General features: G+C 40.7%; 1 protein-coding gene across 1 annotated transcript in view; it reads right to left on the bottom strand.

Moving 5' to 3' along the window:
* Positions 1-13054: 13054 nt before the first annotated feature.
* The window catches only part of LOC116586074, a 107508-nt gene continuing 94018 nt past the window's right edge, over positions 13055-26544 (bottom strand). Inside the window, exons 9-12 of the mRNA XM_032335605.1 lie at positions 25760-25802; positions 23674-23860; positions 15406-15541; positions 13055-13427 (exon numbers count right to left, since the gene is read on the bottom strand). Of these exons, the coding sequence (XP_032191496.1) occupies positions 13328-13427; positions 15406-15541; positions 23674-23860; positions 25760-25802 (466 nt within the window). The 3' untranslated portion in view covers positions 13055-13327. The remainder of the gene's footprint in view (positions 13428-15405; positions 15542-23673; positions 23861-25759; positions 25803-26544) is intronic.

Below are 26544 nucleotides of genomic sequence, written 5' to 3'. Positions count from 1 at the left end.
GGTATTGCATTCTACTGAAGCTCAGGAGAGGAGGGTGACTTGGTGTGGGTAGGCACTCAACATGTGGGGTTTGTGGGTCATCCAGGTTCGGGATGTTACCTTAACTCTGGCCAGCTGGGGCGCTTGGCAGAGTGATAAGAGGTGGGAGTGGGGGGCTTAGCTCAGGAGGCAGACAGCCTCCTTAGAAAGGAGATAGTAGGGTCAATGTGAGTGGCTGTGTAATACACATACTGTATTTATTCCTTGATTTACTGACTTCGGACATTAAATATTGCCTTCTTGATATGAGCTGATGAGCATTTAACTCTCTTAAATCTCTTTTCATTTCTACTCCAATGTAGTTATATAATATTTTTTGTATTTTTGACATGACCAGGTAAATTAGGTTACCGCTCAGCCAAGTAGTGACTGTAATGAGATTTTCTTTCTTACACAACTTTTATTTCTCCCGATTATCACAAGTTTTTATTTACATTGTTTTCTAAGGACTTGTTTGATTATTTTTCATTGCCGACAGTGATCTCTTCATCCAAATCCTCCCTCATAGGCTGTCAATTCCATTTTTATTTTTTTCCTCCCTTTATGACCTTTTCCCAGAGCCCTGAATCTCCTTGCTTTAATCTGGACTGATTGCTTTTCAGGCCTGATGGTATGGAATCCTTGTTTTCTGGATCTCATGTTTTCCCTTTTCTTGTGTACTCCTTTGTTTTGCTTGAACACATCTCACAGTGGCTTCCTAATATAAATATGGTAGCCATGTCTAGTACCTCTCCATAATCTGCTTTCCTTCCATCTTGGACAGATGAGAGGGTGACACTTTACTGCCTCTTGGCAGCTATGTAGGTCATTAACTAGTTCTGGTCAGTGGGTTGTGAGTAGAAGTAACATGTTCCAGTTTGGGCAAAAGCATTATCTTCCCCCATGAAGAAAGATATCATGCCATGGAAGATATTTGACCTGGAAAATACAAAGGAACAGGAATTAAAATAGAATCAAACTTGTCTGTAATCTAGAATTCTATATCGAGCCAGGTTATTAATTAAAGGTGAGGGGGAAATAAAAATCTTTTCAGATTGAAGTGGCTCAGAAATGTATTTCCCGTGAGCCCTTTTGTATCAGTCAGGAGAGACCAGAATTCCAGCAATGCTAAAAATTTCAATTGCTTAATAAAGCAAAGTTTCCTCTCTTGACATACTTGGAATTTATGTGAGTATAAGAGATTTTCCAGGTCAAACATCTTCCATGGCAATTTATCAACCCAGCCTTAATTTGGGTCTTATGACCTTTTCTGTGTAAGCGTGATATCTTTCTTCATGGGGAAAGATAATGCTTTTGCCCAACTGGAACATGTTACTTCGACTCTGCATCTAGTTGATGCCATTCATTCCTTGATTGTTTTTTCACTTTCTGGCACAAAAAAGTATTCTAGATTCATATTGGATCTTCCCTAGTCGGACTGGAATGAGCCAATTCTCCAAGAAGGCTTGGCTTTCTTCTGGTGGAAAGTCAGCTCACAATCACTTCAGAGAGTACCTTGGCTTAGAAGCTACCTTGCCCAAGCCGACTCCCCTGGGCAGCCCCACTGAGGGAGGTATGAGAGTCTGTGTTAGAGTATACCTCCTGGAAAACCCAAACTGTGACTGAAGCTAAGTTTAGTCACTAGTTATATTCATTGATATTGGGGTATTGTTGTTCCCAGGCTCTCAGGGGGCAGAGGTATTGTGTATGTACGTGTGTGTGTGTGTGTGTGTGTGTGTGTACACACACAAATGCATTTACAAGTATATTCTTTTATGTGTCTGTGGTAGACTTAAATATAGCTCCCCAAATGTTATCCACATTGGCTAATTGGATAGTTGGCTATCCACACTGGGACAACCAGTGACATTCAAGGGGTTCCACAGGTTAATTGATAGTAATATACCAGTGCTAACTTTTTTATTTTGGTAGTTATACTGTGGTTGTGTATAGAACTATCCTTGTGAAATGCACATCAATTTCTTGGAGTGTGATGGTACATCACGTCACTGACTTATTCTCAAATGATTCAGAAATAAGTGTTTTTGTACAATACTTGAAACTTTTTTGTAAATTTGAGATTGTTTAAAAAAATTCAAGTCACTCCCTCAGCTTTTGCCAAACAGCTCATAGCATTACTTCTAGGCTGGTTGTTGATCCTCTTGGGCAAAAGGGGATGTGGAAGAAGACTGATGGAAAGTGCAAAGTGAAGGAATAAAAATTTATGGGGAACGTCATGCCACTGACTCCCCTCATCCTGAGAACTGTCTCCCAAGATTTGATTGTTTTCCACTGAAACTCCATTCCTTTCTCATTTCAGCTCCTTACCAACCCTCACCATTGCAACTATAGGCCACTAATTTGTTTTCTGATATTTTATCCCCACTACCCAGCTTAGTGTCTGGCATGTGGGAGGCTCCATAGCCATTTAAAAGATTAATTAATAATCATCTCTAGAAATGAAGCTGCCAATGAAGTCTTGAAAATATCAGTTAGTTCAGGCTTTATTTAACATTCTCCATTAGTTAAAGAACGAAGCAGCCAAAAATTTGTTTATTTTGCTTTCTGTGTTATTATTTTGAATGAGGTATTTCTATTTATGGCCTCTCCAGCTGCATACATTTTCCTGAGCAGTCCCAGTAATTAGCTTCCTGGAATATAATGCTATGTGCCAGGTTCCTCTAGTCTAGCTCTTTTATGTTTACCTGCTTGAGAGAGTTGTCATGTCTTAAGAATTGATGGAAGAAGATGCTTTTTAAAGGATCACTTCATGATTTGGTTTAGCCTAGACTTCTGAGTACCAACCGCCCTGGGACGCTTCTTTCTTTGAAAGATAACCTTAATTGGACTGGATTTTTGACGCGTCAACTGTAATGTGGAGAGGTTCTTTCTTTCCCATTACTCTCGTATTAGTGAAATGGTGAACTTGTAGATTCTTTAGATGCCGTGGGCCTGGATTTGCTCTTTCTTCCTAGCCAGGATAGTAATTCACAGTATTTTGCTCCCTCATAGAACAGAGAAGGTCAGTACCTCTAGAACTAGGCATTTACTACTTATCACATTTCCCAGCCTTGCTGCCTGAAATTGTAATAGCTCTGGTCACTCATGTCCTATGCAAGTACAACATGCTTGTCATGAGGCCAGTAGAATCTATTCTACCCCAAATTCAGAGTGCTTTCTTGCTCTTGCTTCTTGTCATTATAGAAAGCTCTCAGTGCAAGTTTTGGATTTGGGGGAAAATTACTATTTGATTATCTTTTCATATGAAGTAATACAGCCATTCCCATAGCAGCATTCCTGCTTCTGGTGACCAAGTCGTTATGCTTTGGGGACAGATCTCCTTTAAGAGGAATATCAGGAACTCACCATCTTATGATGGAGTTTCCAGTTCCCCAGGGTTCCAACTATGGTTCCGTGTCCGTGAACTGACTTCAGGTCTTTAGGAGGGAATAAAAAGGAACCTAATACATTTCTCTAAAGGTCACTGTCTTTTCTCTTCTCTCTACTTTTTCTACATTATTTACCAGAGTTTCTTGCTATGCCATCAGGTTTACTGTCTGCCTCTCAGACCACTACTTCTATGTTATACAGAGAGTTAGTGTCTCCAGTTCCATTATGCTCAGGTAACCTCCAGACAACTAGTTTTTACAGCTTCTAATAGATTTCAGTTTATCTTGAAAATGAGAATTTAAAAAATAATTCTTTCCACTTTTTTTTTAAAGGGAGTGAAAATATCAGATGAATTAGTTGCTAGAGCCTCTCTCCCCCTGCTTGAACACATTCACCTGTAAATGGTCAGGGAGTTCTTCTATATAGTAGGGTTTATGTTGAAGATAATTTGGAGTCTCCTTACTCTTTACTCTCAGGGTAAGTACTCACTCCTCTTTTTCCGTATAGCTTTTCTTTATGATCTCACTTACCTTTGTTGTGTCTCTGCTTCAGTACAAAGCAAGTATTTTACTCTGTGGCAAAAGAGTATACTGAATGTCTGTTGCCTATGACACAATTGATCTACGATTTTAGGACTTGTGCTTTAAGTTATTTTTTATTTAGGAAAAACAAAAAAAAAGGTCTCTCGAGAAAACTGACAGTTTTAGGGGTGCAACTTGAGGCCTTGGAAAAGAATAAAGCTAATGCATGAAGGTGTTTGACCTATTAAAAGACCCATTAAGGAGTGTCTGTGTGGCTCAATGGGTTAAAGCCTTTGTCATCAGCTCAGGTCCTGGTCTCAAGGTCCTGGGATGGAGCCCCACATCAGGCTCTCTGATCAGTGGGGAGCCTGCTTCCCTCTCTCTCTCTCTCTCTGCCTGCCTCTCTGCCTGCTTGTAACCTCTCTGACAAATAAATAAATAAATAAAATCGTAAAAAAAAAAAAAAAAAAAAAAGAGACCCGTTAACATTGGCAGTAACTAACTGAGTCAAAGAGTTGCTGAGTAAGGAAAAAATTCCTTAGCGACAACATTTTGTTATCCTGAAACGATTCTATGACAGAGTATTGATCCGTGGTAAAAGTGCCAGGAGTGGTAGAGAATCAGCACCCAGTTATCTCATCGAATGTTCAGCCTAACAAGAGGCATAGGGACTAGGTAGAGGCAAGAACATGTCATGCAAAATGTAGCACGCTTCATTTTTACACTCTGGTAATTCATTGAAAATAATGATGTGAAATTTATGTCTTCACAGCTTGAGTAATGGTGCTTTAATAGCTAGTTTAGGATGCCACCCCACCCAGCAAAAATATTTGAGATTTCAGTGTCAGAACAATGGTTACTTTTAATTAAGAATTTGTTATAATTCATTTAATCATGCCCCCTTCCCAGGTCATCTGAGTTATGGTCTGAAGGCCAAGCCCCCCAGGTATCCACTATTACCTCATCTCCATTCTGGGTTCAGTATATTCGCCAATCTGACTCCATCTCCTCGCTCTCTTGTGCCCCCAAATCTCCAGCTCATGGTCGGCAAACTTGTATCTATAAACTCTTTTCTGATCATTCACTTGCTTTTCTTGTTCCAGCAGAAATTCAGCTCTCCCCAAAGGGACTTCTTCTCATCCTCTGGGTCTCAGTTGAATAGAGACACCTCTCTTGCCCATCTTATCTGACCAGCATAATTGTTATTCTCTATCTGTACAAGCTGGTTATTTTTCTCCTTGCACTCATTATCTTTTTTGCTTATTAAATTCATTGATTTATTTTGTTGTTTGTTTATGGCTTGACTCCTCTACTGGAAGGTCAGCTCTTCGATGGGAACAGAGATCTTGTATAGCAGGCAACTCTTCTCCAGAGCCTGACATACATTGAGAATGAGTGAGTGAATGGATGATTATAGAGCTAACTTTTTGATTATTTTTTAAGATTTATTTATTTTTTGAGAGAGAGAGAGAAATACAGTGGGGAGGGGCTGAGGGAGAGAATCTCAAGCCGACTTCCCATTGATCATGGAGCCCAGTGGTGGGCCTGGATACCACGACCTTGAGATCATGACCTGAGTTGAAATGAAGAGTTGGTTGCTTAACTGACTGAGTCACCCAGGCACTCCTGAGTAAATTATAAGACTAATTTTATCTTTTCATTAAATATATGGATATATGGTCATCACTTTTTCCTGATAAATAGAATATTTATCAGTTAGTGATGGCCTAATGCTGCTTTTACCAATATTCAGAAGAAAAATTTAAAAATCCCATATAGGTTCATCAGGGGGCCACATTTACTTTACTTGGTTTTTGAAGCATTAAACTTTGTAGCAGGTCATGACGATCTTATTTGATATGGCGTATTGGCCTTTTCTCCGTAAAAACGTTGGCAATTTTTAAGCTATTTCTACACCCGCCCACCCCCCTACGTTTCTAGGAGTGCACTGACTAGCACCTGTAACTTGTTTAGCTGAATTGATGAATACACAATTCTAAGCTGCCTTTCAAACCAGGTATAAACAGATCCTGGAGTTAAAACACCATAGTTATGAACTGAAAAAATGGATGCTATAAGTGGTAAGAGGCTACTTTAAAAATATTTTTCCTTTCAGGATTGCTGTGGATAGGGTACCTCCATTATTCTTACTGTGTTTCAAGGGACATTTTGTTCAATTAAAACCCTGTCATGGAATTATTTTTTTTTAAGATTTTATTTATTTGATAGAGAAAGACACAGCGAGAGAGGGAACACAAGCAGGGGGTGTGGGAGAGGGAAAAGCAGGCCTCCCGCTGAGCAGGAGCCCAATGTGGGACTTGATCCTAAGACCCTGGGATCATGACCTGAGCCAAAGGCAGACACTTAATGACTAGAGCCACCCAGGCATCCCCTTGTCATGGAATTTAAAATGTCTGTCTTACTTCAAGGCTTAGGAATTCCTAGTAAGATTTTTAAAAAGACAATAAATACACAAATATGTGCACACACAGATTCGGTACAAAAGATCAGGAGGATGTTCTCATGAAATAAAGGGGGAAAATGAAAAACAGCATATCATCATCAGTATGTTTTTGTGGAAGTCTGTAATTAACTAATTCACAGTAAATATAATAATGCTGAAAGAACTAGGGCTATATATAACTCCATCAGTCCAATTAGTATCAGATTTCACATGTAATTAACACTCCAGAGGAAGGTGAGAAAAGCTGGAATGAAAAGTCCATATGAGAGTAGAGCGAAACTATTGGATCACATTACTTTATGTTGGTGCAAAGGACAGATAACAGATTCCCCAAAACAAAATTCTTATTTATTTTGCAGCATAGAAAAATACAGCAGGGATCATTTAAAAATAAAGTCATAATTACAGTGACTACAATTGAGCAGATTCACTGAGCAAAACATTTTATTAATATCTACAAGTTGAGAAACTGGTAAAGCGTAAAGGACAAATATGTATAATCAGTGGGAAAGTTGTTTGAGGGGGGGATTTTGCAAAATAAAGGATTTGGTGTGGATCAGTGGCATTCACCCAAGAGAGTTCCTATTTCAAACTCACCGTCACAACAACGTAACACTTGGTTGCTTTGCTCCTAATCAACACTGTAGGGGAGCTCTGTGAAAGGTCAAGCTTGAATCCTGTATTATTTGAACAAATGTCTACCAAAAGGGGTCTCTTGTTTTATATGTATAATTTTAATTACAGATTACTATATGTTTCTCATGATATTAAACTATATTGCAATTTCTTGTATAACCTAGTGACCAGTTTAAAGTATGGGGGAATGAATTATACGATTACAAACTTAGAAAAGAACAATCATTTCTCAAGCACTGTCGTTGAAGTATACTGGTTTTGAAATTCAGTTGAGGGCTGAGTGTGCATTGTGCAAAAATAAAAAAAATAATAAAAATAAAGGTGAGGAAACTAAATATTGGAAAAGCCAAATGACTTAGTGGACAATACAGCTGGATGGTGACAGAACTGGGATAATATCACAGGCTACCAGTTAACAGTGGTGATCAGTGGCAGCTTTTGCTATGAAAAACAAAGTCCTGTCTCTGACACAGGACTCTGCTGTCTCCTGCCAGCATCCAGGGAACTCTGGAAGACTTTCTCACTAAATTGCATAGTCGTTCCAATAGGAATTCTTTGGCCCCAGGGCTCCTTTACACCATTAAACCTATTTAAGTAGGGTATAATCTCAACCAGTGACTTCCCAAAGGGCCCATTTTCCTGACAAACTTCCCAACGATTCCACTTCCTGAAAGTTCCCTCTTCCTTCCTCCTCCTATTTCCCTCCAAACAAACACAGAGTGAGGGCTTCAGAGATCCTCGAATTTATTTTCTTACAATGTAAACCCACTTTCTCGGTCATGAGTAATTGGTCTGTTTGAATTTCTTTTCTTTTTTCTTTTTATTTTTTTTTAAGATTTTATTTATTTATTTGACCAACAGAGATCACAAGTAGACAGAGAGGCAGGCAGAGAAAGAGGAGGAAGCAGGCTCCCTGCCATGCAGAGAGCCCAATGTGGGGCTCGATCCCAGGACCCTGAGATCATGACCTGAGCCAAAGCAGAGGCTTGAACCCATTGAGCCACCCAGGTGCCCCATGAATTTCTTAGAATCAGTATGGAAAGAGAGAAATTATTCTCTCATGGGGAACTAACCGGACCTGAGAACATACATACTGGAAGTTGTGAGCTACAGTCCTTTTCCTCCATGTGGATGACAAAGCAGAGAATACCATTGTGCACATTATTCATAAAATGACATATATCTTACTTTGCCCAAGACATTCCCCGCTTATATCCATTGTTTCTTTATGATTATGAATACTGTATTTTCTCAAAATGTCCTGATTTGGAAGCTGAATTATATGGTCACCCTGATCACCCAAGATTCTGATGGCAAATGTTAGAAGCTGGACTTGGACAGCAGCTGCCTAGATATTGTTAAGGGTTCCGCCATCCAAAGTGAGAGACATAACGTTCAAGCACTTGGAAAGAGTGGAGGGACAGTATTTACTGCTTTGTGGGAGCAAGTGCCTCTGAACTGGGAAGTCTCCTATATCTTTTCTATGAAAAGAGGGGAACTCCTTTTTGAGTTCAGTTTTTTGTTAGTGTTGCTGGGTAGGCCCTGTGTTATTGGTGATATGCGGATTAGCTCAGCCTGATGTGTTGAACCTTCATATGATGGTTACAAAGGCTATTCTACCTTATGCTCTGGCTGCTGACTTTATGAGTAAGCGGGCAAGCAATCTTCATGTGTGGATGTCGCCAAGACGCTGTGACTGTCATTGGGATTTTGACCTAAGTTTGTGCACTCATTCTCTCTGTCCACCAAAGTCAAGCTGCAGCGAGAAAGAAGAATGAAGTGGGTACACAAAAAGCAGGAGGACACAGAGAGATGAGGACTTGGGTTTTCTCCTTTGTTTCTATGCCTAGAGGCTACCTCTGAGTTTCATTCTCGCCTTAGTTTCCAGAGAGGCTACCGTTTGTTCATAATGATACCTTCAGGCTTAAAAGTTCTCTCAAAAACTTTTCTGTCACTAGCAAACCTTAAAGTCTGAATCCAAATCAGAATCTAAACTCAAAGTTAGCAGGGGTGCCTGGGTGGCTCAGTGGGTTAAGCTCAGGTCATGATCTCAGGGTCCTGGGATCGAGCCCTGCATCGGGCTCTCTGCGTGGCAGGGAGCCTGCTTCCTTCTCTCTCTCTGCCTGCCTCTCTGCCTACTTGTGATCTCTCTCTTTCTGTCAAATAACTAAATTTAAAAAATCATTAAAGAAGTTATCAGATTTAGTTTTCATCGGTGATCAGGTCAGTAGCTGGAATTCATGTGTTGATGCGTTTACCACATGAATGTTGAGTGCTTAGTGTACACTGGACATTGAGCTAGCCTCAGGGAATACAGTAAGAGAGACATATTCCTACTTGCCTCCAGTCATCAAATCAGAAATTACAGATGTGAGTCCTCCCCACTCATCTTCAGAAGATCAGGTAATCCACTAGCATAACTCAAACCTTGTTTGTGCCTCCTGAGTATTCATAGCCTGTGAAAAGTCACTGAAGTGAAAGACTCCACTCAAGAATGGGTTCCATTCTATTTGTGTGTGTGGTGTAAGAAAATGGTCTAGTTTCATGCTTCTGCATGTGGCTGTCCAATTTTCCCAACACCATTTGTTGAAGGGACTGTCTCTTTCCCATTGGATATTCTTTCCTGCTTTGTCCCAAAAAAAAAAAAAAGTTTGGAAACATATGAGGGATATACATGCATAAATATTGTAGATGTGAGCTGTGAGGTATTGTTAGAGTGGTTACTGTTTTAAAAATAGGCTTTTACCTCCCACTCTGGACATGTCTTTGAAATGGTTTTACATGGCTGTTCCATGGATTTGAAGAGAAAACATTTTTTTTTTAAAGATTTATTTTATCTGAGAAAAAGAACGAGAATTAGCGGGTGAGGGAACAGAGGGAGAGAGGGGAAGCAGGCTCTCTGCTGAGCAGGGAGTCCAATGTGGGGCTCAATCCCAGGACCCTGGGGTCATGATCTGAGCCAAAGGCAGACGCTTAACCAACTGAGCCACCGACACATCCCTAGAAAACAGAATTGTACTATATAAGCTAAACCTCTGGAGAAACCATTTTTTCTCAGAAATCGAGGTGGGTGGGGGACAGATAAATCCAAGCCCAGAAAGGTGCTTGAGAAGTGATTTGGAAGCAAGGGATCATTGAAATCATGTTCTCAGGCTAAGTGGGTGAGGCAAAAAAGGAAATAGACTGATTGTGTGTGGCATTCCCTTTCTTAAATCATTTGTGTTCTTTGATATTTCTTAATTTATCTTCACTAAATGTAATTCCCAAGTACAGAGCAGTCCAGGGATTTTCCTTTATAGCATGCACATTAAGTCAACAGATGAGGCAGAACAAGAATTGGAGTGAGACCAGCACGATTTGGGCCCATCAGGGACCTCCTGAGATAATTTGGACTTAGTTTAGGGCTTGCAGGGGTACTGATGGAAAATCTTCCAAGTTTATCAAGGATTTGGGCTAGCAGAGTTTTGACAGCAGCAGGCCAGTCTTGACAACTGTAGGGCTCTGAATAGGCAATACTATGTGGCATATGACCCAGAAAGCCTGACACTGTAACTTGGCCCTCTCTGTTAAGTCTACTTAAGGTGGAAACCCTGACAGAATGCTCCTTCATCTCCTCCACCTGCAGGCAGTGAGGTGAAGGACACAGGATGTATTCCTTCAGGAAGAGTCCACAGAGATGTGAGGTCTACGTGTAGCCAGCTGACAAGCCTCGCTAACGACACTCGTGTCGGGAGTTCACTGGGACCAGTCACTGTTCACTGTTCATTTCCCATAAACACATGGGACAGATACTATACTTATCCCCATTTATATATGAGGACACAAAAGCAGGGCGAGTTAAAGGAACCTGCCCAAGGTCACAGCCAGAAAGTGACAGAGCTAGAATTTGAACTTGGGCCTTCCGGCTACAGAGGACATGCTGTAAGAATTTTTCTGCCTCTCCTTAATATTAGCAGGCTGGTGGCAGCCAGTTCTTGGCCCACATTAGGTGCTGAATGAACATTTATTGACTAACTGACCATTGGACCCACGGCAAGTTCTCCTTGATTTGCCAAAATGCGGGCTCGTCCTAAAATATGCAGTGAGATAGTGCATCTGTAGAAGCCCGGCCCTGAACTTTCCCCTCCCTCTTTTATTGATTAAAGATGGAAACCTTGTGGATCTCGAGAAATGTTCTTAGTCTTAGAACTGAAAAGTTCTTTTTGAGTCACATATCCCTTGAAAATTGTATCAAAGCTTAAAATTCTCTCCACATAGAAATGCTCACACACAATGTTGCCGTGGTTTTGCATAATGTATGGAATTGTTTAGATCTCTAGAACCTTCCAGGAATAACAACAGTACTTTCTGAGGAGTATCTTTAAACTTTGAACATTGATACCTTTCACTTTCAAGTGAGTTATACGACTGCTTAATTCAGGGAAAATTGTATTCCCATTTTATTGAGGTGGTTGCCTTTGTTTTTCTCCTTTAGGGGAGAGCTCCGTGCCAGCGTTACAGTTGGCTGTGGTCACTAGCTGGCTGCCTGGTAACGGCACAGTTTGTACGTTCTATGGCGGGGCTCCAGAAGGGCTGAGCGCTCCGCTGGGGAGCGGATGTATGAGCTCCAGGTTTCTGACACGAACATTACTGATGCCTCCTCTGCTGAAAGACCTCATTATTATCATGGCAAGGACCGGGGGAACAAAGGGACCATTGTCAGAACAGAGGGCTATCTGTTATTGTTAATTGAATATTTTTGATTATGGTATTAAGTTGGATAGAGGATCGCAGCATGTCTTTTTTTGGGCATGGGTTCATTTGTGCAGCTTCTCTTGATAGGAGAACGAAGGAGCACAGGCTCCCACACTCACAGGCCTCCTCTGGCCGAGCTGTAGTGAACGACCGCTGCAAGCTGTCGCCATCTTTTTGAAGAGTTCACAGGCTTCTGGGGGTGGGGGGCACGGGAGGTGAAGAGTATAGGAGCATGGCTTGACTCTTGATCTCTTTTTCACATTTAAGATTCTCTGTAAAATATCCTTTGCATGAACCACGAAGCCCTCCGTGAGACCGTGGAGATATAAACATGACGTGTTGCTGGGCTCCATGTGTTTTAGTCCTCAGGCAAAGACCAGGACTGTTGGACAACTTTGGGAAGTGGGTCATTACCTCATCTCTGTGAAACCACACTACACCCTTGGTCACAATGACAGGTCATAGGATGAGTGATAATAACACTGGATAGACACTGGGATCCGTTCCAGTTCAGCCAGGAACAACCTGTGTGATTTTCAACAGTTGACTCCCTTCCTGAGCGGCAGCCATAAAGAAGAGGGGTTGAGCTGTAAGGGTCTTGGGAGCTCTGAAATACTATTATTTTGTGAAAAGAAGAGACCTCAAATTTTTTTGTTGTTGTCAGAAGCTCTTCTAGAGCACTTGAAGCTGACAGTTGAACTCCCTGCAACTTGTTTTCCGTGTTCCATTAGTAAGGGCATGGGACTTCCGAGTACCTCACAGAATTGTGGCCACACACTAGGATTGTTCCACTAAGAAACAAAGTCGATGCTTAGAATTCATTTTTGAATTTCTCTGAATGTCACTTCCAGGGTTAAGAGCAGGACATTCTTGATTTATTTTGTGTTTTCCCCTTGCAGTGTCACAGATACTCAGGTAATAATTCAGGTAATATTGTGATGCATGCCTTTGAGTTTTCTCCCCTAAGTGTAGCCTACTTTTCTTTATTTTATTTTTATAACAATACTTGTTATTACTTTCTTTCCTCAGGGAAGTCCTGGGAAGCACTTGAGCCAGTCGATTGTAAAACGGCCTGACAGAGATGACCTTGTTGAGTTGAATTATTTCCTCGCCATTTAAGTCACTTCATTTCTATGATCTTAATTTTTCCAAATATCACCTTCCCACATCCTGGCCTGTAGGCATTCTAGGAAGTCTACAGTCAAAGGACAGAGCGGAACATTTAACAAAGAATATGAAAGAGAAAATAAATCAACGTTTATTGTATTTATGCTTTCAAAAGACAGGGGTATGGGACATACTACATTTTGATGCTAACATGTGCAGCCTGAGGGGCAAAAACATGGGGGTGGGGATTAATGATGTTGACGTAAGTTGTATTTCCTGAATGTTAGATTAGATTTTGGAGCGTTGGTTCAAAAACAAAGTTATGATCTTACCACAAAGCTTTAGTGTATCTGAGGAGCATTCAGTTAAATGCTATATAACAAAAAATGCTTTTGTTTCTTCCCACAGCAGATCGGTGATGATCTGTGGGCCCCTTCTCTTAAGATGAGGGTTTCTTTCACATTCTGGTCTCCTCTAGAGGTCGGTTCATGAAGTCTTGAATAGCCTGATGCAAAGGAACCCACTTTTTGATGGATGCTTTCAGAGCCGTAATCCAGCTGCCGAAATAACAGTGCAGGCCAATTAAGCGATTTTTAAACAAACAGGTCATTTAAAACAATTACTGGGCTGTAGGAAGGCAAAACATTAAAAAAAAAAATCTCTTAAATGTATTTCCTAATTGTTTCTTCTAGTTATTTAGTTTGAAATTAATACAGGAGGCCCTGATCCTTAGGTTTGGATTGAATGAAAAGGTAAGGTATCAAATGTGGAATATACAATGGTAGCAAAGAAATAAAACTACATTGATGTAACTGATAGGATCAGAAGAAGGCACAATGTTTGTCAACAGTGATTAACGGAGCTGTAAGTCTTTTACAATCATTACTAGTATTTTATTGTTTCTAATTAAATTTCAAGTTCGAATGGTCAAATGTATAGTAATCAAATATTGCCATTAGGGCAAAATATTCTTTTTTACATTCTGCAAATCACAGCGAACTCTGCAGATTAACTCCTCTCTCTTTCCTACTCCCTTCTTTTCATTTTATTGGGTGATGTTCCATAAAATGTGCCAGTATATAATTTATTCTAAAGTTAGTTAGTTGTTATTTTTTTTAGAAGAATGGTTTGGGTCAGGTAAGTTCAGGTAGGGGGAGGTACAGAGAAGTAACTCAGCATTCGTTCCAGTGCAATGTGTCAGGAACATTAATAAGTTAATGTCCTTTGTGACTCTCTGAGAGGGGAATATAATTTGTATCATCTCTTAAATTTGCCTAACTATATTTGGGGAGTAGGGCATCTTATGAAGCCAGAATTATATGAACTATACTTTGTGAAACTCTGCTCTTAGGCTTTGAAATATTTCTCTAGTGATTCAATATTGTTACCTATTGATAATATCCACTCACGGATTTGGCAGTGAAACCCAACTATTCAGAATCCACTCTTAAATCAGATAGGAGTTAACTTTATTTCATTGACCCCTTTTCCTATATGCCAGCTGGAGCCTCACCTTCAAGGGAACTGTCTTAGTCCGCCACACAGATTGTAGAGCACAAGCCCAAGGAAAGAGATCTTGGCAAAATAGCTAACAATTCTATATTCCTTAACCTCCCACTCTAGCCTATCCTTAGGAATGGGAGGAGCAGACAGGGTTTACATAATGGGAGAAGTCCTAGGGAGACTCCTTTGTTCCCTACATGGTTACTGCTGGAAACCCTGAAATTCTACTTTCCAAGTTTTATTTCTTTGGATTAAAGCAATGTAGTTGGTTCTTATAAATATCCCTGAAAATTTTTACCATGTTCTCTGTTTTAATAAATGACAGTGAATTTCTTTATTAGATCTTTTTGACCCAGACAATTGGGAGAAAGCATCTGGATGAGGTGAGGGATGGTCATCAAGCCAGTGAGGGTAGGAATGGGAGACGGAGGGCACCGGATGTCTTAGGGGTTGAAATTAGATGGGGGAGCATTCTCTATGTCCAAGAGAATACTCCTTTTGCCTCATGGTTTTGTCTCTGTTGACTCTACTGCTCTTTTTTCCCTCAAACCATCATAAACCCAAGCACCCATTTCTGCCTGCCAAGCTGGGTAGTGAACATATTGAATTAGGGAGGTAAGTTCTGTATCCTTCAGTGGCTTATAGCAAAATGAAACAACCGACCACATTTAGATGGACACAGCAATAAGAGTTATATGAAAGGAGCCAAGACAGCGAATCTGAATTAATAACTTATAATATTTACAGATAACTGTGTGAGTAGATCTTTTATGTTGAAATCTGAGTCAGTCACTGCTTTAGGAAGAATGGTGGATTCTTTTTTCATTGAAAAAAAAGTACTTCCAGAAGAGTCATCTTCTATGCATTGAAAGAAAAAAATGCTGGGGAATATTAACTCTAGAGACTATGCAAAGAAAGGGAGAGACTTAATTGAAGGTGGGAGTTGAAATTGGAAAGTAAGGATAAGGGTTTTGCTAAGATGACTCTTGTCAGCGCAGATGATGAAGAAGAAATATGTAGACCTTAACTTACCGTTGGTTCTCTGTCTTATTCTCTGCGCAGAAATAGAAAGTCTTGAACTCTTCAGATGGAGGTTCGAGTTCAATTACTGACTGCTTGAAGCTTAGGGTCTGCTCATTCACCTTATATCCTTGTAGATACAGGCCACCTACAGAGGGAAAAAAATGAGAAGAATAGAGAAAAAGTAAGATGGAGAAAAGGAATCTGAAAAAGCACCAAGAAAAATTTTTAACTGCAGGAACCTCTAATCTAGGTGTCTCATTTTACAGATGAAGAAACAGACTCAGGACAGTATGTAATTTAATCCACTAATGATTAATGTCAAGACTGGTAATAGAGGTGGCTTTCCCGGTTTTCATTTTTGTGGTCTTCTCACTGCATGTTCCGTATTTAGCGTTGGGTTCCCGTGGGTCTACTTTACCTGGAGGACACATTTTGAAATAAATTTTTTGGTATCAAAGAGTGACACCTGTGCTGTCACATTAGAGGAAAATTAAATAATATTCGATCGGGCAGAACCATTAAGACATCCTTCCTGAATAATGAGATTGCTAGCAGTTTCTAAAACCAACACAGATTCTCACCTTCTTTGTGCATATGCAAAACACATTTAAAATATGAACCCGCAGAGTGATATGAGAGAGCCAACTTGAATTAAAATGAGAATGAATGACTGGTGTTAGGAGATAATTTCTTCCCCATGGTCCTTTGAATCCATGTTAGTGGGTATATATTGCTTGGTCTGAATTTTGTTTCCATTACTTGGGATAGGGAGAGCATATCAGTTTGGGGGAAGATGCTGGAAAATTAAAACCCTTTGTGTTTTATAGTGTCTTCATGCTCTGAGGTAACCTGAATGTCTTGTTGATACTCTAGGCATCACTAATATTGATAATTCGGTGTTTAAGCCTCTTTCTTGCTCTTGCTAACTCTTGTTCTAATCTCCCATCTCCCCACAAGATGCATGTTAGTGCTCTGACAATCATCCTATGCCAATAACGGACTGTGAAGGGAAGATTTGGTTCCTTTGAATGTGACTGACTTTGTTTTCCTTTTTTTATATTTGGTACCAACATCTGGAACACATACATTTTTTTTTCTTTTTAAATGCAAGGAGTGGTTTTTGGACTATAAAATCTGTCTATTCTATGGGGGAGGGGCTTAGATACAGTACTAAATTCAAAAAAGGTTTTCATTTGAAGAGTCCGTTTTAAAGCTAACTTCTAGGAAAGCACTCATTGTAGAAACGATTAGATTTTTTCCCCCTTTAGTAGGCCCCAGTAAAACAGTGTTTGTCAAAATCTGAGATTGAGATTAGCTGTCTTTGTGCGAATGCACACACCATAAAATTCACACATTTGAAGTGTGCAATCAGTGATTCTTAGTTTATGTATGGAGTTGTGTGGCCATCACCAGAATCTAATTTTAGTACATTGCCTTCACCTCCGAAAGAAACTCCAGACCCATTATCAGTCCCTCCCCATTTGCTGCACCTTCCTACCCCCAGGTAAACCAACCTCCTCTCTGTGTCCACGGATTTGCTTTTCCCAGGGTGCTCAGGATAAGTGGAATCATATGCTCTGTGGTCTTTTGTGACTGGCTTCTATCTGATGTGCCATTTTCCGGGTTCATCCCTGTGGCACGATCAGTTCTTCATTCCTTTTTCTTAACAAGTATCTTCCATTGTATGGGCATACCACACTTTATTAGTTAGTTCACAGACACTTGAGTTTTCTTCATTTTTTGAGCTCTTACAAATAATGTTATGAATGTGTACAGATTTTTGCACAGACTGGGGCATATACTAGAAGTGGAATAAGCAATATGTTGGTTGTTTCAGGACCATGGGCTACTTAAAGACATACCAAGGGTTAGTTTGCTGTCTTAATTCTCTGCTTCCAACAATAGTACAAAATGTTTGTATTGTTGTACTGGTTTCTGACCTTTTCCTACTGGTGACATTTCCCTTTCTCATATGTCTGAGCAGATATGAATACCCTCTCTCATCCCTACCCTTTTTGGGAACAAACAGAAAGTTTTGTCCAAAAAGGTGTCTCCTACAAACAGGAGAGTTTTGGGGCCCCTTTTCTAACCAGTTATAGAGTAGAAATGATTGGCAGTAAAGACATCAGATTACTACCCCATTACCTCATTTGAGGTGACCTCATTGGGCCAGTCTCTCTGTTATTAAGTAGCAGCAGTAAATAGAAAGCTGGCACAACATTTGGGCAGAGATTTCTCACAAGAACTATGCAAGCATTAAGTGTTCCATTTGTTGCAATAAGATAAAATGTATCTGAGAAGTACACGCAGACCTTGATGTGATTTATTCAAGAACAATAGTTAACAGTCTACTACAATTTGTTACTTTTACCTTTTGCTGGAGAAAAATAAAAGGGAAAAAAAATCACCAAGTATATGGTGAATGACAAGGGGCTTCAGGCCTATGAAGAGGCATTTGACTTAAGGGCTTTTGGAATACTGACACAGTGGCTTTTTAACATTAGCCAGCACAGGCAAGGCAGTAATGCATGCTGTTCAAGTACGAGCACTTTCCTTGACAGTAAGCACAGACTTCAGGGAACTGACTGGTGCTATTTCTACAACTCTGACAGTACACATTAGAGGCATATTTATCTAGCTGAAAGTAAAATGTGAGATTCACATCTAATGTGGTTTTCACAGGAAATTAGGGCCATATTGCTTCTCACGTCGTGTACTTTCCCCTTATTTCACTGTTATCTTTCCCAGCCTTCTGTCTGTTGTCCCCAGGATTGCCTCGCTACCTCAAGTGACTGTTACAGTCAGTCAATCATGTCCCAAACACTACAGATACCTGTAGAAGTGAGAAATAGCACATGATTTCTCGTGGATCTCTCATCAAGAAGATAAACCAATGGAATAAAATAAATGTAAAATGAATTGAAAATAAGCAACTGAGATGCTATGGTCAGGGGGGTCTTGTCTCTGGGAAGTGGTGACTACAGAAGCCTGAGCTTAATAACAAAGCAACTAACATGGTAGACATAGGACAAAGATAATGGGAAGGAGAAGAAGCTTTTTTAAATACCCTAAGACTGTGAACGTGAAACTGCCCATTTAGCAAGCGTGAATGCAGAGACAAGTGTTTTTGTACTTGAGTGTTTTTCCAACCTTTTCGGCTGTGATCCAAAGATATAAATAAATGCAGAGCTCTACATTTTTAAATTTTCCTACAGTTAGCCCAAACGTTTTGTGAAGCACTGGGATGTATCATGATATTTTCTATGCAATTAAACTTGATTCTGTTGTATTTTTAAATACTTGTCACAAACTACTACGTTGACTACATGACTCAGTCATGAGGTAAAAACCTGTAGTTTGGTGAATAATGCTATAAATAGCAACCAAGGCCTGCTTCACAGGGCTGGAGAACAAGGAACCAAAGGAGGGTGGGATACCCAAGAGCCAAGCAAAGCTTGGACAATACACATAAGGGAGGAAGTAGTGATCAGACCAGTGCAAATGTCACTCAGTATCACCTAGAAGAACTGAAAATAAGTACTAGAACTCTCTATAATCTTTATGAATATAAAGATTCATATCCCATGTATAGAAAAATGATTACATTAACAGTATTTTATTTTTGATTAATGTATTTCTTTTAGTGCCCATAGTGTTCATGGCACAGCATGGGTTCAGCCATTCTCAGTAAATTTCTCTGCTGCCTGTCGTCACAACTCCTGGTGAGGAGTTGTTGGACTACACAGACCATGGCTACGACAGTCATTGTGCTAATTTCTGGAGACTAGAGACCGAGCACCGATTGCTACTTTAACAAGATTGATTTCTGGCAGGGAGTGCTCTCTCTAACATTATGGCTAAGATGATGGGCATAGGGTTTGGATAGCATTTGTTCATATTTTGTCAAGTATCAGCGGGGGGACCACATAAGCGTGTTAGTTAACTTCTCTAAGCCTTTGTTTCCCATTTATAATGGGACAATAACAGTGGATGCTTTTCCAATATTAGTTTTAGATGATGAATATAAAGTGCTTATAAGTCTTGGACACATAGGAAGCATTCAGTGATACATGCTAACTTTCCGCCTCCAATACACCCAAGCGGTATGATCCAGTACTCTCAAAAAAAACCTGTGGCTCCCCGGGACAGTGATACTTAGTGGACAGTAGAGAGAGGCATTTCTGTTTGGAGAATTTCCCCACGGGAGACTGGGATATGTCTCCATTGTAGCTTGGGTTTCGTTGTTCCAGATCGTTGGTTCCGGGCCTCAGGTCCTGATGCAAGTTAAGATGTACAAGAAGACTGGGGAGGACTCCTAGAAAAAGGATGCAGACCTCAATTCACAGTTCCAGTCTGGGGCAGGGGAAAGTACTCCAGAAGATCTCCTGCACAGCTACCTTCATGCTAGAGAAGAGTGAGTGGCTGGTTAACCCTCGGAGAGCTTCCATCCAGACCCAGCATCTCAGTGTCAGAGTGGGGAGGAGGTGGCAGGAAAGCACATTTTCTGGAAGAAGGTGCATGTTCAGACAAGTGGTATTTTTTTATTTAAGAAAGAGTAGAGTCATGTAAAACCCCAAATCACAGGCCTCTATTTTAGAACATGGCCTAGATATAACAATTTCTTTAGGAATTTCAGTAAGAAAATGTTCTTTTAATCCACATTTGAGATAATTTAAGCTAGAAATCGAGGGCCTGTGGACATAGGCATATTTAAGATGTACAGCAGGGTAAGAATGGATGGGTTTGGATTAAACATTTTTATTAGTCACAGAATGATATATTTTCAAGAGAAGAATTTAAAAATAGATAGAAATTAGGTAACTTCTTAGGGCTAGAAAGAATGTGATACGGCAGAAGGGCTAGGCATCTGGTGGCCTGAGTTTTGGTTTTGCCTTTGAATTGGCTTTCTAATCTTCTAACCTTTCTCTACTATTAAGTGAGGGAAAAACAAACTGTTCACACTTGACGGGAATGATGGCCATTTGGGGTGACTTGATAATTCATTCATTCATTCAAAATACATAATATAGAATCATCTTTGGCGCCTATAGTCCCTTAGAAGAGATAAGATGGCTATCTAGAGGTAACAAGGTAGAGGGTGGTAAGTGTCACAAGATAGGTAAGTGTGGAAGGCCAGAGAACGGAGATACTTTGTCTAGGACCATCTGGGATTGCTTTATAGCAGACATGGCTGGTGACTGAATAAGCATTTGAAGGACTGGTAGAATCTGGACAACTAGAGTTGAGAAATCAGTAGGTATAGACTTCCAGGGGAAGGACCTGGAACAAGCAAAGACATGGTGTCAGAAAAATGCTCAATGTGAGGTGTGTTAATGAAGTAGAACATGACCATGTTCAGTTAGAGTGCAAGTCACTTTAGCACATGGAATGGAAAACAAAACCACAGAAAGGGTTTGGGGACAAAGTATAAAATTCTAGAGTGCTCTGGAGGCAACAAAGGACAATGGAAGATTCTAGAAAGATAGGTGAGATGATAGGACCTGAATATAAAGAGGACTTCCTTTTTTCCTCCTCGTCTATTTTTTCTTTTCCTTTGTGTAACTTAGGCTACCTGGGTTCAAATTCTGTCTTCACCATTTACTAGCCAGAGGGAACATGAGCAAATGATATAACCCTGCTAGGTATCAGTTTACCAAGTGGTAGGTGGGAAAGTGACCTGTCTCATAGGAGTGTTACTGAAACTTAATGAAATGATAAGCAAAAACATTTAACAGAGTGACCAGTACAAAAGCTGTACTTACTAAATGGTAACTCTACTTTTGTTGTTATTATTTTTAGGACATTTATTAGTAGCTATTTCCCCGGGGGTCACTTGTGATCTTTCAGAATAAGGGAAGCCACCTAGTGGCTGGCGTTACTGTTTTAAACCCGGAGTCAGCAGCAATCTCTGGGCCCCACAGATTTGGAAGCATTTAGTTAATATTTCAGTTTGGAGTAATCTGAGCATTCAATCCTAAACCTTTCTTTTCTATCTCTGGAAGCAGTCTCCAAAAAATGAGTTTCGTTGATTTGGTAATTAAAATGATTCAGACTTTTGCAGTGATATTTATTTTATTTATTCATTTATTTATTTATTTTAGAGAGATGTGTATGGGGGAGAAGCAGAGGGAGAGGGAGGGAGATAATCTTTTTTTTTTTTCCAAGATTTTATTTATTTATTTGACAGAGATCACAAGTGGGCAAAGAAGCAGGCAGAGAGAGGGGGGAAGCAGGCTTCCTGCTGAGCAGAGAGCCCGATGCGGGGCTCAATCCCAGTACCCTGGAATCAGGACCTGAGCCAAAGGCAGAGGCTTTAACCCACTGAGCCACCCAGGTGCCCCGAAGGAGGGAGAGAATCTGAAGTAGACTCTGCCCTGAACACAGAGCCTGACTCAAGGCTCAATCTCATGACCCTAAGACCACAACCCCTGCTGAAACCAAAACAAGAGCTGGACCCTCAACTGACTGTGCCACCCAGGCACCCTTGCAATAATATTATATAATAAAAGTGCCAGTCCATGACTGTTTTGAGGGTTGGTGTGTTTATCTTCATTTCCATCCTGGTATCAGGTACTTAAAACTATGGATTTGGAGTTGAATAGGAACAGTGTGTTCTGTAAGCACTTAGAGTAAAGGCTGGCTCTCTCCTAATAGTTGAATGATGTTTTGGGTTATGTTGTAACGCTCTCAATAGAAAGGTGAATAAGTGAAAGAGAATCATTGTATCCTTCATCCTGAATAGTAAGAAATAGAACATAGTGTGCCATTCACCTTGTACTTCTTTTGCATTTTCCAACGAGGCTGAAATGGTCACTAACTTCCTTCCCATTTGGCATGGCTGTCTAGCTTAATTAAACATAAGCATTAATGCTAAAAAATAATAATAATAAATGACTGTGGTTCAAGGATATTTACTACTATTAACTATTTAAGGATTATTCATTTGGTGAAAAAAATCCAGCCATAAATAAAATGCCAATAATCTCTTTTGTCAAAAATTACAGGAAGACTAGGGATGCCTGGCTGGCTCAGTTAGTAGAGCACAGGATTCTTGATCTCGGGATTTTGAGTTCAAGCCCCACATTGGGTGTAGAGATACTTAAAAATAAAATCTTAAAAAAAATTACAAGAAGGATAAATAATATTTCTTGTCAAAATCAGGCACAATTACTTCATTATTGAATTATATTGTTTATATATCCATTTTGTACATAGAGCTTTTAAAATACATCATTTAATAAATTGGGGCACCTGGGTGGCTCAGTAGGTTAAAGCCTTGCCTTCCGATCAGGTCATGATCCCAAGGTCCTGGGATCAAGCCCTGCATTGGGCTCTCTGCTTGGTGGGGAGCCTGCTTCCCTTCCTCTCTCTGCCTGGCTCTCTGCCTACTTGTGGTCTCTGTCAAATAAATAAATAAAATCTTTAAAAATAAAATAAAATACATAATTTAATAAATATACAAGATGTATACATGCTGTATAGAGAGAGCTTTCTATGTAGAGCTTAAGTTACCCTAATAGCAGTTACCTCATGTAATCTCCCCAACAGTCGTATAAAATAGATAGCTGTTTCCATTTTACAAATGAAGAAAGTTAATTTCTAGGAAGTTAAGTAACTTGCCTGAGAAAAATTAACAGTTAATGTTCTTTTTGTTACTCAATTGCCCAACATTAGGAATACTCTGAGAAAAGGGAGTTACTACCCCCCAGAAAGATACTGGCATTGATTCCGAGTATCATCAGCGACCATAAGAATGAAGGAGTTTGGGGAGTCTGGGTGGCTCAGTCAGGCAGAGCTGAAGCATCTGCCTTCAGCTCAGGTCATGATCTCAGGGTCCTGGGATCGACCCCCTGCTCAGCAGAGAGTCTGCTTCTCCCTCTCCCTCTGCCTGCTGTTCCCCCTGCTTGTGTTCTCTTTCTCTCCGTCAAATAAATAAATATTTAAAAAAAAAAAACCTCTTTCAAAAAAAAAAGAATGAAGGAGTTTATTTTTTGCTTTTCTAGGCAATAAAAGCATGGGATCTGGAGTTAGCTTGGCTGTGTTTAGCTCTCAGCTTCACTGCATACTACTTGTGATCTTGTTGAGGGAAGTAGCCTTTCCAGCTAGTTTTCTTATATGTAAAGGGGGAATAATAATAGTATCTCTTCATTGGAAGGTTAATGAACTAATTTAGGCAAAGCACACAGTATAAGGTTTGGTTAAAGGTCCATAAAGCCAGGACATCTCTACTACTATTACTGTAACGACTATTATTTCGACTAAAAGTTGAGTCGGTACCTGAAGCCTGGGTGGAGCGAATGCTAGCATAGAAGTACAAGCAGCCGTCCTTCAGAATGCAGTAGTGCTGGACCCACCTATCTGTGCTTCCGTCCGACTGGTGCAAAAGGCCCAGGCACTCTGGGTTCTTGATAGCCAGGGGTGGGAGGCTACTGTTGTGCAGAGTAACATCTTCCCACACATGGGTCTGCAGGTGTAGCACAAAGGGATCATCTGAGTGGTCATCTTGACTCCCAGAGCCAATGATAGCAGCACAAAGACTGTTTGATTTCAGAGAAGACACTGCCTTACGTGATTATATTGCTAAGTCAATCTCATACTTGAACTACTAGCCAGAAAACCTGAATTTATCTAGTAGCTGTAGAGAACTTCTTCCTTTCCATGTCCATTAACATCCTTAGTCTTTGGTTTCTGTTCTAGTGTGAGGAAGGAAGCCCAAAGAATATCAGTGGTATTTAGAAAGGAAGTGGAAATGGGCACCTCACCAAAGACTGTCCGATGGCCTTGTCTTTACATGCCGGTCCCAATGTGCTATTTCACTGACCATGAGGATTGTCCTCTTAGCCCCGTTCCTGGCCTGTCTACTGTGGTAGACAGCCCGTGGTTCATACTTCACTTTAGAACTCCCATTTGTGATGATTCACAGACCTCTACCCCTGGGGCAAATAATACATTGTGTGTTAATTTAAAAAAAAAAAAGGAGAAAAAAATAACTCCCATTTGTGCAAAGGACCAAGTTAAATGCCCCAGGCCAGATTTGGCCTTAGGGTCTCACGGTCAGTGATGTGGAAAGCCATGTTAAATCAAGATCTTCTGGGAGGGCAGCCCTCGGTCCACAGGCCTGATGGGCAGGCTTTCCCCTGTAACTTGACCTGAGGCAGGGGACACAGTGCTTCATCTCTTTATCATAATTGCCTGGCCAGGTGCTGGCCAGGCCTCCTTTATTTGGTTTCAATTTTTGCATTTCAGTTTTAACAAGGCAGTGCAGAAGATTTCAGGATGCAGAGCTGACTGTATTTTTTGCTGTGAGGTGGAAGCCTGCTGGGAGTTTGGGTGTGCCTTTTTCATTCTGCTATAGACACTCTGAGTGCATTAGCAGAACAGAACCCTCTTAAAAACATCACGCTCATTAGAATGACGCATTGGAGGGATGGATGAGGGCATTGAGCATTGTGCTCCAGATAAAATGAAACACAAGTCTCGCTGTTTATCATAGGATGATGCCAGTGATTATTCGGAAAGGACAGTTATAGGACACAGGGCAGTACATGTAAGCTCAAACAATCCAAATTTTCCTGAATGTTCAAGAGCCAGAATCTGCAGGGAAGATAATGGATTGTAAATATCTTTTGCCTGTGTGGCATTTTGTGAGAAGGTGAGCATATTTAAAGGAAATCTATAACCTTATTAGAAATCTTGTACAAAGCATAAAAATGAAATAATTGGGCATTAAAGCCATCTCCCCTGCCCAGCCAGGTGATAGCACTAGCTCAGAAAAGGGGTTATCAAATATCTTAGGGCCTAAAGTGATGACTCACCTGTTGATGTTAGGAAGTTATCACTTTATAGATCAAACCTAAATTAAACAGTATATTGCTTGAAACGGGGAGTTGTGAACAGGTAGGGACAGTGAAAGGCGGGCAGTATGTATCCAAAACAAGGATATGAACATAAACCACTGCATTTCTGAATATAAGACGTTCATTTTCTAATAAGCGGCTCAGCCAACAGCACGATCCCAAGACATCCCCGAGATCTTGTACTTAAGGAATGAAAAGAAAACAGAAGCAGTGGTTTAACCTCCTGGACTGCGCTGTGTGAAACGGAAATCCCACCCCCATATGTGACTTCCCAGCGAGTTCACTGAGAGAAATGTCACACAAGCCCGTGAAAATAAAAAGAACAGCAGGAACCCAAGTTCCCTCATAGAATCTGAATAGAAACCCCTGTTAACTTAAAATCCTCTTTCCCAGCTTTTAGAGATCTGAGAAGTCCCAGGGTGAACTGCGTGACATCCGACTTGATCCTTTCCCCCTCTGAGAAAAAAGCAGAATCAAGGCAGAGATGAATATCACAGATGCCTTACCTGGCGGACGGGATGGGCTGCTTTGTCCATTGCCTGGAGCCACCTGAAAGACAGTCCAATGAGAGGCACTCTCCTTTGGGGGCTGGTTAAGTATCCTTGGGAGGGGCTTGTCGTTCTCCCTGGAAACCCATCTTCCAGACAGAACCCTCCCGAGGCTCAGAGATATTTTTTCTGCTTGAAGATCATAGTGGAAAGGCCACACATTCTTACAAAACTGGTATTAGTAGAGGGTAAAATCCCACCCCCCACCAGGCATATTTAAAAGAAATCATCGTTATCCTTCTCCTTTGCCATAGTTTCATTAGTGTGTAAGAGAAAATTCATTCCTTCTTTTATTTTTCCCAATGTATGTGGATTTATGACCACCAGCAGGGCTAGTTAACAGCTGGTGTTCCTGACTGGAACGCACAGGCTGGCTAGTACAGCCCAGGAAGACACAAACAGTCGCTGTCCTGAGCTCCCTGCCCAGGGGTTCCTTGGACAGTCCCCTTTTAGTGCAGACGGCATTTTCCTAGTCTTGTCTCCTTAGCCAGGTTCCAGCCTATCTGCCCCACATCGTTTGCCAGTCTTTTTCAACATTCTTTTAAACTCTGTAACTCTCAATCAAGCCCTACAGCTTGCTCGCTTCCCCAAAGGTTTGACTGATTTCTTTGTCCTCCCTGGTTCCATTTCTTCTTTTGTAGGCTTGACTGATCCTCTGCCACATCCCTCATCAACTCCTCCCTCATCCCCACCATGAGAGATCCTCCCTCTCCACCCTTAATTCCCAGACCGTTTTGCCTTCT

Source organism: Mustela erminea, chromosome 3, assembly GCF_009829155.1.
Source record: "Mustela erminea isolate mMusErm1 chromosome 3, mMusErm1.Pri, whole genome shotgun sequence".
NCBI lineage: Eukaryota > Metazoa > Chordata > Mammalia > Carnivora > Mustelidae > Mustela > Mustela erminea.
Note: the sequence above shows the minus strand (reverse complement) of the source record. Positions and strands in the feature narration are given on the sequence as shown.